Here is a 10,462-nt window from a genome sequence, read left to right as displayed (position 1 = left end):
TTTGAAAACTTTATTTTAGGATTTAAAGCCTCTGACCTGTGAATAATATTGTGGGACAAACACTCTAATATAATAGGAGGCTGTGAGCTTGTGCAGTAGAAACTCCATGTGTATGAAGATTGGAGCCTCGTGGATATTTTACTGTAATACTGCATATACCGGGAAGCTGAGGTAAGAAGAGGCTGCTCACACTGCTGTACACCCTGTGTATGTGATCTAATACTAGAGACACCAGGGGGCTGAGGTAAGAAGAGGCTGCTCACATGTTTGTACACCATGTGTATAAGTTCTAATATTGGAGATAACAGGCGGCGGAGGTAAGAAGAGGCTTCTCACACTGCTAGAAATGTGCTAGGGTAGGGTAGTGCTAGGGGCTGCAGATTCTGCAAAATAGACAGCCATGATTACTCAGATTCTAGAAAATTATTTTATTGAAAGTTTACTGTAGTAAAAAAAGTTACAAAAAGTAAAAAAGGAATTATAAAGTATAGCCATAACCATAGAAAAGCAAATGCTGGAGTACACACACGGCAACTTTGGTCTAAATGATTTATCGTAGTCACCGTCTACAGTTAAAATGCTGGTAGCCGTCATCATGCTGGTTGCAGCTGCAGATTACATGGTGCAGTTGCTTAACTTGGTCTATAGAGGTCCCTGTTTTCAGTTATTTTTAAAAGCCACTAATCTCTGGTAACTGCAGCCGTGCTGGAGCTTAGATGAGCAGCCCAAGTCCCAATTAGGGCCATTCTCCCTTTGCACCACGTGCGTATGGAAGATCAAGAGAGTCCGGATCGCAGGAGCTGGACTATTTTTCCAAGGCCATGATCATGTACTTTACAGCCTAAGATCAGAGGAGACTATGCGGGAGTGGAGGTCCTCAGTGAGGGGCCGGTAGGTGCGGGCAGCCTCATCCAAGAGATACAGCGGCTCCTTAATGTGGGACAGGGAGAACCCTTCCTGGACCAATCGCTGCTTCTGCTGCTTGAAAGTCCCGGTGGTCTCGATCTCATCCTACAGATTATGAACATTGAGTCAGTACAGCAAACTGGCAACACCAACACTGGTTGAGTACCTGCAAACACCAGTACTAAGTGCAGTAACAACCCCAGAGGTAAGTGCGCAGAGAAGAGCTAACACGGCTGTAAGTGAGCAGAGGCTAGTAAAGTGTGGAGGATGCAAGGACAGCACAGCTGTAAGTAAGCGAACAGAGGCAAGTGGAGGAAGCAAAGACATTACAGCCGTACGTAAGCGGACAGAGGCAAGTGGACAGTGGAGGATGCAAAGACAACACAGCTGTAAGCAAGCAGAGACTGTCTGTAAGCAAGCGGACAGTGCGTAAGTAAGTGGATAAAACCAGAGGCAAAGAGGTTGCAAGTGAACGGATGCACTGCAGGTGTAGACAGTGGAGGCAAACGGAGCAGAGGCATAGGGACCCGAAGAAAGCAGACGCAAGCAGATGTAGCACATGCAACACAGTGGTATGTAAGCAGAAAGAGCAGAGACAACGTGGCTGAAGACAGTGCCACAGAAGCAGAGGTAAGCAGACAGAGTAGAGGAGTGTATAGCAACCTGCTTGCTCACTTTTGATATGGTTATTGCCGGAGATAACTGCAGCAGAGGTGTTCAGTACAGAGACAGTTACCACCCCTTACAGCTGGCATCATACAATACCTACCATCACTCTCAAAAATCGAGGGCGGGCATAGGGCGGCAAGAAATCCAACACATGAGTGAAAACCTTATCCAGGTCCATTTGGTGGCCGGGGCGCAGGGTGACAGCCGCCATCCCTGTTCGCCCTTCTTGTCCTGGAGGAGGAGATGAGCATTATACACTGGACCGTAGACTGGGCAGATAGTGGTGGTGCAGAGGGCACATTACCTGGCACAGGTACCCCATAGACATTGACCTCCTGGAAGCATTGCAGGCCGCTCATGATCTCTGACACCTCGGTGGTGGCGACATTTTCCCCCTTCCACCTGGAGACAAAAAAAAAAAAGAGATAAGGGCAGAGTAATAGGGACAGGATGAGGGGCTTGAAAAGGCGCCATACCGGAAGGTGTCACCCATCCTGTCCCGGAAGTAGACGAGGCTAAGGTCATCCTGCATCATCAGGTCACCCGTATTAAAGTAGCAGTCACCCACTTGGAAGACGTCTCTGAGCAGTTTCTTCTCCGAGAGCTCCTGGCTACCCACGTACCCCAAGAAGGGAGAAGTGGGGGTCACCGGGGAGATGAGCAGTCCTGTCTCTCCTGCACACAGAGATATAGGGGCCTGTGAGCACTGACAACAAGTAGATTTAGAGAAATCACAGAACACAAACCTGTAGCTGTCCGCTGACACCGCCCTGCGCCATCCCTCACTGGTGCCTCCTCCTCCATGTCATAGCGGACAAGCTCGAAGGGGCAGAAATGCTGTAAGAGAGTGGGACATAGACTTATACACAGTGCCTGCAGCACATCGCTCCCTCTTGGTGTAGTAATAATCTACAGAATATTTTATATCTGTTAGAAGGTGGTGGAGCGATTCTCTGCAGATTATTACACACTGATAGAACTGCAGGATATCGCTTGGAGCTACAGGGCACAGTGGGACTTGCCTTGTAGAGGAAGGTGCCACGTCCCACCGCTCCGGGGGTCCCGGTGTAGTTGAAGAAGCTGATATTGAACTCAGTCAGGCCGTACGTCTCGTAGATTCTGATATTTCCGAAGCGGTGGCTGAACTCCCTCCAGACGTCAGGACGTAGCCCGCTGCCCGCCGCCAACCACACGCTGTGCCTCGTCTCATCCTCGCTCTACACCAGAAAGTCATATGACCAAATCAGTGGAGAGCAAAGCGGGGCGGATTCCGACAGCACGCTATGGAGCAACTCGAGCACATCCCGGGGGCACACTACAGAGCAACGAGGGCACATCTCGACGGCACGCTACAAAGACGCGGGTACATCTCACCGACATGCTACAAAGACGCGGGCACATCCCGGCAGCACGCTATGAAGCAATGTGAGCACATCCCAACGGCACACTACAAAGAAGCGGGCACATCCCGATGGCACGCTACAGAGGGACAAGGGCACATCCCGATGGCACGCTACAAAGACGCGGGCAAGGGCACATCCCGATGGCACGCTACAGAGGGACAAGGGCACATCCCGATGGCACGCTACAGAGGGACAAGGGCACATCCCGGCGGTACCTGCTGATGGTTGGTGAGGTAGCGGCACAGCTCCCCGATGTACTGGAAGACGGTGACGTTATGTTTGCAGCAGTCGCTCCAGAACTGGGAGGCAGAGAATCGCTCCTTCAGGACTAACGAGGCCCCTGTAAGACAGAGAGGTGAGAGCACCGTCTCCACTGCATTCTGGGAGTTGTAGTGTGCCAGCACTCACCGATGCCAATACAGCCACCGACCCCCAGTAAGGCTCCAGCTTTGTGGTAGAGCGGCAGGGACATGTAGATGACGTCCTCGGCAGACGCTCCACACAGCTGGTAGAAGACGCAGCACATTAGCGTCTTCAGGTGGCTGATGCGCGCAGCTTTGGGTAATCCTGCGCAGAGGACAGGATAGGTCATAAGCGTCCACACAATCTCCGGGCATGTGACAGGCCACCAGCCTTACCGGTGGTCCCAGATGTGAAGATGCAGATAGCGGTGTCCATGAGATCAGTGGGGGACCCGGTCTGGCCCGGAAGGGGGCTGTCTGAGGCTTCGTCCATCAAATCCTGCAGGTTAATAATGCTGGGGGGAAAGTGTCCTGATCCAATCACCCAGACCGTAACATCCATATCCTGCAGCTCCGGAAGAATCTCCAGAACAGCGGCAATCAGCTCTGAGAACAAGACAGCAGCAAAGGGTCACCGTGACGTACCACAAAATCACAGATCAGTGACCCCCTACACAGCAGTACACGATAGTACCAGGTCTAGTGATGACCTCCAGCACATTACACAGTAACCCGGCTAGTTATGACCCCTCGCGCTAGTGGTAAACCCATACATTACACCAGGCTGGTGGTGACTCCTCTGTACATTACTTGTTAGCGACTGGTCTAGTGGTGGCCCCCTGCACATTACATGGCACCTGAGCCAACGGTGACCTCCTGCACATTACTACTAGGGCTAGTGGTGACCCACCTTACATTACATGTAAATCCATCATTTTAGTCCCTCGGCTAGAGGTGACGCACTCCACATTACATGTTAGGTACTGGGCTAGTATGAACCTCCCTGCACATTACATGTTAGTACCCAGGCTAATTGTGACCCTACCATGCGCATTATAGGTTAGTATCCTGGATAGAGGTGACACCCCCCCCCCCCAGCACATTACATGGTCCCTGGCCAGTGCTGATGCCCCTATGCATTACACGTTAGTCCCAGTGCTAAGGGAGACTCCCATGTGTTGAGCCCCCAAACCCTGTACATTAAACAACACCCAGGCAGGTAATGATCGCCTGACCCTTTATATTACATATTACCCCGGCAGGTGACGGTCCCCCCGCTCCCCGCACGTTACCCGGGCAGGCGACTGTCCCCCGGTCCCCCGCACGTTACCCGGGCAGGCGACTGTCCCCCGGTCCCCCGCACGTTACCCGGGCAGGCGACGGTCCCCCGGTCCCCCGCACGTTACCCGGGCAGGCGACGGTCCCCCGCACGTTACCCGGGCAGGCGACTGTCCCCCGCACGTTACCCGGGCAGGCGACTGTCCCCCGCACGTTACCCGGGCAGGCGACTGTCCCCCGCACGTTACCCGGGCAGGCGACTGTCCCCCGCACGTTACCCGGGCAGGCGACTGTCCCCCGCACGTTACCCGGGCAGGCGACGGTCCCCCGCACGTTACCCGGGCAGGCGACGGTCCCCCGCACGTTACCCGGGCAGGCGACGGTCCCCCGCACGTTACCCGGGCAGGCGACGGTCCCCCGCACGTTACCCGGGCAGGCGACGGTCCCCCGCACGTTACCCGGGCAGGCGACGGTCCCCCGCACGTTACCCGGGCAGGCGACGGTCCCCCGCACGTTACCCGGGCAGGCGACGGTCCCCCGCACGTTACCCGGGCAGGCGACGGTCCCCCGCACGTTACCCGGGCAGGCGACGGTCCCCCGCACGTTACCCGGGCAGGCGACGGTCCCCCGCACGTTACCCGGGCAGGCGACGGTCCCCCGCACGTTACCCGGGCAGGCGACGGTCCCCCGCACGTTACCCGGGCAGGCGACGGTCCCCCGCACGTTACCCGGGCAGGCGACGGTCCCCCGCACGTTACCCGGGCAGGCGACGGTCCCCCCGCACGTTACCCGGGCAGGCGACGGTCCCCCGCACGTTACCCGGGCAGGCGACGGTCCCCCGCACGTTACCCGGGCAGGCGACGGTCCCCCGCACGTTACCCGGGCAGGCGACGGTCCCCAGCTCCCCGCACGTTACCCGGGTAGGTGACGGTCCCCAGCTCCCCGCACGTTACCCGGGCAGGTGATGGTCCCCCGCTCCCCGCACGTTACCCGGGCAGGTGATGGTCCCCCGCTCCCCGCACGTTACCCGGGCAGGTGATGGTCCCCCGCTCCCCGCACGTTACCCGGGCAGGTGATGGTCCCCCGCTCCCCGCACGTTACCCGGGCAGGTGATGGTCCCCAGCTCCCCGCACGTTACCCGGGCAGGTGATGGTCCCCAGCTCCCCGCACGTTACCCGGGCAGGTGATGGTCCCCAGCTCCCCGCACGTTACCCGGGCAGGTGATGGTCCCCAGCTCCCCGCACGTCACCCGGGCAGGTGCTGGTCCCCCGCTCCCCGCACGTTACCCGGGCAGGTGATGGTCCCCCGCTCCCCGCACGTTACCCGGGCAGGTGATGGTCCCCAGCTCCCCGCACGTTACCCGGGCAGGTGATGGTCCCCAGCTCCCCGCACGTTACCCGGGCAGGTGATGGTCCCCAGCTCCCCGCACGTTACCCGGGTAGGTGATGGTCCCCAGCTCCCCGCACGTTATCCGGGCAGGTGATTGTCCCCCGCTCCCCGCACGTTACCCGGGTAGGTGATGGTCCCCAGCTCCCCGCACGTTACCCGGGCAGGTGATGGTCCCCCGCTCCCCGCACGTTACCCGGGTAGGTGATGGTCCCCAGCTCCCCGCACGTTACCCGGGCAGGTGATGGTCCCCAGCTCCCCGCACGTTACCCAGGCAGGTGATGGTCCCCAGCTCCCCGCACGTCACCCGGGCAGGTGCTGGTCCCCCGCTCCCCGCACGTTACCCAGGCAGGTGATGGTCCCCAGCTCCCCGCACGTTACCCGGGCAGGCGACGGTCCCCCGCACGTTACCCGGGCAGGCGACGGTCCCCAGCTCCCCGCACGTTACCCGGGCAGGTGCTGGTCCCCCGCTCCCCGCACGTCACCCGGGCAGGTGCTGGTCCCCCGCTCCCCGCACGTTACCCAGGCAGGTGATGGTCCCCAGCTCCCCGCACGTTACCCGGGCAGGCGACGGTCCCCCGCACGTTACCCGGGCAGGCGACGGTCCCCAGCTCCCCGCACGTTACCCGGGTAGGTGACGGTCCCCAGCTCCCCGCACGTTACCCGGGCAGGTGATGGTCCCCCGCTCCCCGCACGTTACCCGGGCAGGTGATGGTCCCCCGCTCCCCGCACGTTACCCGGGCAGGTGATGGTCCCCCGCTCCCCGCACGTTACCCGGGCAGGTGATGGTCCCCCGCTCCCCGCACGTTACCCGGGCAGGTGATGGTCCCCCCGCTCCCCGCACGTTACCCGGGCAGGTGATGGTCCCCAGCTCCCCGCACGTTACCCGGGCAGGTGATGGTCCCCAGCTCCCCGCACGTTACCCGGGCAGGTGATGGTCCCCAGCTCCCCGCACGTTACCCGGGCAGGTGATGGTCCCCAGCTCCCCGCACGTTACCCGGGTAGGTGATGGTCCCCAGCTCCCTGCACGTTACCCGGGCAGGTGATGGTCCCCCGCTCCCCGCACGTTACCCGGGCAGGTGATGGTCCCCCGCTCGCCGCACGTTACCCGGGGCAGGCGACGGTCCCCCGCTCGCCGCACGTTACCCGGGCAGGTGATGGTCCCCAGCTCCCCGCACGTTACCCGGGCAGGTGATGGTCCCCAGCTCCCCGCACGTTACCCGGGCAGGTGATGGTCCCCAGCTCCCCGCACGTTACCCGGGTAGGTGATGGTCCCCCGCTCCCCGCACGTTACCCGGGCAGGTGATGGTCCCCCGCTCCCCGCACGTTACCCGGGCAGGTGATGGTCCCCCGCTCCCCGCACGTTACCCGGGCAGGTGATGGTCCCCCGCTCCCCGCACGTTACCCGGGGCAGGCGACGGTCCCCCGCTCGCCGCACGTTACCCGGGCAGGTGATGGTCCCCAGCTCCCCGCACGTTACCCGGGCAGGTGATGGTCCCCAGCTCCCCGCACGTTACCCGGGCAGGTGATGGTCCCCAACTCCCCGCACGTTACCCGGGTAGGTGATGGTCCCCCGCTCCCCGCACGTTACCCGGGCAGGTGATGGTCCCCAGCTCCCCGCACGTTACCCGGGTAGGTGATGGTCCCCAGCTCCCCGCACGTTACCCGGGTAGGTGATGGTCCCCAGCTCCCCGCACGTTACCCGGGCAGGTGATGGTCCCCAGCTCCCCGCACGTTACCCGGGCAGGTGATGGTCCCCAGCTCCCCGCACGTTACCCGGGCAGGTGATGGTCCCCCGCTCCCCGCACGTTACCCGGGCAGGTGATGGTCCCCCCGCTCCCCGCACGTTACCCGGGCAGGTGATGGTCCCCCGCTCCCCGTACGTTACCCGGGGCAGGCGACGGTCCCCCGCTCGTTACCCGGGCAGGTGATGGTCCCCCGCTCCCCGCACGTTACCCGGGCAGGTGATGGTCCCCCGGGCAGGTGATGGTCCCCCGCTCCCCGCACGTTACCCGGGCAGGTGATGGTCCCCCGGGCAGGTGATGGTCCCCCGCTCCCCGCACGTTACCCGGGCAGGTGATGGTCCCCCGCTCCCCGCACGTTACCCGGGCAGGTGATGGTCCCTCGCTCCCCGCACGTTACCCGGGCAGGTGATGGTCCCTCGCTCCCCGCACGTTACCCGGGCAGGTGATGGTCCCTCGCTCCCCGCACGTTACCCGGGCAGGTGATGGTCCCTCGCTCCCCGCACGTTACCCGGGCAGGTGATGGTCCCTCGCTCCCCGCACGTTACCCGGGCAGGTGATGGTCCCCCGCTCCCCGCACGTTACCCGGGCAGGTGATGGTCCCCCGGGCAGGTGATGGTCCCCAGCTCCCCGCACGTTACCCGGGTAGGTGATGGTCCCCCGCTCCCCGCACGTTACCCGGGCAGGTGATGGTCCCCCGCTCCCCGCACGTTACCCGGGCAGGTGATGGTCCCCCGCTCCCCGCACGTTACCCGGGCAGGTGATGGTCCCCCGCTCCCCGCACGTTACCCGGGGCAGGCGACGGTCCCCCGCTCGCCGCACGTTACCCGGGCAGGTGATGGTCCCCAGCTCCCCGCACGTTACCCGGGCAGGTGATGGTCCCCAGCTCCCCGCACGTTACCCGGGCAGGTGATGGTCCCCAGCTCCCCGCACGTTACCCGGGTAGGTGATGGTCCCCCGCTCCCCGCACGTTACCCGGGCAGGTGATGGTCCCCAGCTCCCCGCACGTTACCCGGGTAGGTGATGGTCCCCAGCTCCCCGCACGTTACCCGGGTAGGTGATGGTCCCCAGCTCCCCGCACGTTACCCGGGCAGGTGATGGTCCCCAGCTCCCCGCACGTTACCCGGGCAGGTGATGGTCCCCAGCTCCCCGCACGTTACCCGGGCAGGTGATGGTCCCCCGCTCCCCGCACGTTACCCGGGCAGGTGATGGTCCCCCGCTCCCCGCACGTTACCCGGGCAGGTGATGGTCCCCCGCTCCCCGTACGTTACCCGGGGCAGGCGACGGTCCCCCGCTCGTTACCCGGGCAGGTGATGGTCCCCCGCTCCCCGCACGTTACCCGGGCAGGTGATGGTCCCCCGGGCAGGTGATGGTCCCCCGCTCCCCGCACGTTACCCGGGCAGGTGATGGTCCCCCGGGCAGGTGATGGTCCCCCGCTCCCCGCACGTTACCCGGGCAGGTGATGGTCCCCCGCTCCCCGCACGTTACCCGGGCAGGTGATGGTCCCCCGCTCCCCGCACGTTACCCGGGCAGGTGATGGTCCCTCGCTCCCCGCACGTTACCCGGGCAGGTGATGGTCCCTCGCTCCCCGCACGTTACCCGGGCAGGTGATGGTCCCTCGCTCCCCGCACGTTACCCGGGCAGGTGATGGTCCCTCGCTCCCCGCACGTTACCCGGGCAGGTGATGGTCCCTCGCTCCCCGCACGTTACCCGGGCAGGTGATGGTCCCTCGCTCCCCGCACGTTACCCGGGCAGGTGATGGTCCCTCGCTCCCCGCACGTTACCCGGGCAGGTGATGGTCCCTCGCTCCCCGCACGTTACCCGGGCAGGTGATGGTCCCCCGCTCCCCGCACGTTACCCGGGCAGGTGATGGTCCCCGCTCACTACCTGGGCTGGTGATGATGCCCCGGGCCCCGCTCGCCCGCACACAGTGCAGGAGGCCTCCTCTGCGGACGTTGGTGTTCAGGAATGCCGGCACCAGCCGCACTTTGTAGAGAGAGAACCAGGCGGTCAGGAATCGCGGCTCATTACCGAGGAGCACGGCAATGGTGGCCCCGGGGGGCAGGCGGGCAGCGGCGGGGCTCAGCGCTCGGGCGGCACGGTTACTGGAGGACTCCAGGTCCCGGTATGTGATCTTCTCATCCCGGTACCGGAGGAACACTGCGTCCGCCCGAGCCCGGAGCTGAAGCTGGAAGAGCCCCGGAAGAGAAAGCGCCCCCTGCTGGAGCCACGACCGCACCGAGCGCTTCACCCGCCAGGCCTGCACACAGAAGCGGACATCCTCGGCCAGCAGCCGCGCCCGCCGGAGCCCCCGGGGCCACAGCCACAGTGCGAGCACCGGGAGCAAGAGCGCAGCCACAACCAGCCACATCACTGCGGACAACACCTCCCACGGGGGAGGAGCTACTGCAAATACAGCCAAAAAGGGAGGAGCTACTGCAAATACAGCCAACCAGAGAGCAACTGCAGTATAGACCGCCCACCGGGGAGGAGCTACAGAAAATACAGCCAACCAGGGAGGATGTACTGCAAATACAACCAACCAGAAATGAGCTACTGCAAATACAGCCAAAAAGGGAGGAGCTACTGCAAATACAGCCAACCAGGGAAGAGCTAGGCCAAATACAGCCAACCAGGGAAGAGCTAGGCCAAATACAGCCAACCAGGGAAGAGCTAGGCCAAATGCAGCCAACCAGGGAGAGGCTGCAGTATAGATCGCCCTCAGGGGAGGAGCTACAGCAAATCCAAGGGCTGCTGATAAGCATGTGATTGAGAACATCCCAACAGGTGAGTAGTGAGGGCTAGAAGGCGCTGCTGTGCCATCCAGGGTTAGAAG

At 62.4% G+C, this 10,462-nt stretch overlaps 1 protein-coding gene across 1 annotated transcript; it reads right to left on the bottom strand.

Annotated features, from left to right (window-relative positions):
- Window positions 1-413: 413 nt before the first annotated feature.
- On the bottom strand, window positions 414-10,012 carry SLC27A3 (solute carrier family 27 member 3). Its single transcript, XM_075331230.1, has 10 exons — window positions 9,514-10,012; window positions 3,617-3,826; window positions 3,387-3,545; window positions 3,194-3,318; window positions 2,598-2,792; window positions 2,322-2,412; window positions 2,052-2,250; window positions 1,880-1,977; window positions 1,676-1,806; window positions 414-1,011 (listed from the first exon to the last, which is right to left on the bottom strand). Exons 1-10 carry the CDS (start codon window positions 9,995-9,997, stop codon window positions 835-837), a joined length of 1,869 nt encoding a protein of 622 aa, XP_075187345.1. The 5' UTR covers window positions 9,998-10,012; the 3' UTR covers window positions 414-834.
- Window positions 10,013-10,462: the final 450 nt, after the last annotated feature.

Source organism: Anomaloglossus baeobatrachus, chromosome 12, assembly GCF_048569485.1.
Source record: "Anomaloglossus baeobatrachus isolate aAnoBae1 chromosome 12, aAnoBae1.hap1, whole genome shotgun sequence".
Taxonomy (NCBI): domain Eukaryota; kingdom Metazoa; phylum Chordata; class Amphibia; order Anura; family Aromobatidae; genus Anomaloglossus; species Anomaloglossus baeobatrachus.
This window is presented reverse-complemented; position numbering and strand designations above follow the sequence as displayed.

Excerpts from the sequence above, each read along its gene's own strand:
- SLC27A3 (XM_075331230.1), bottom strand. The coding sequence starts at position 9,997 with ATGTGGCTGGTTGTGGCTGCGCTCTTGCTCCCGGTGCTCGCACTGTGG. Across the intron at positions 3,319-3,386 it reads CGGTGGCTGTATTGGCATCG|GGGCCTCGTTAGTCCTGAAG; the intron begins GTGAGTGCTGGC and ends TCTGTCTTACAG. Across the intron at positions 2,793-3,193 it reads ACCTCACCAACCATCAGCAG|AGCGAGGATGAGACGAGGCA; the intron begins GTACCGCCGGGA and ends TTTCTGGTGTAG.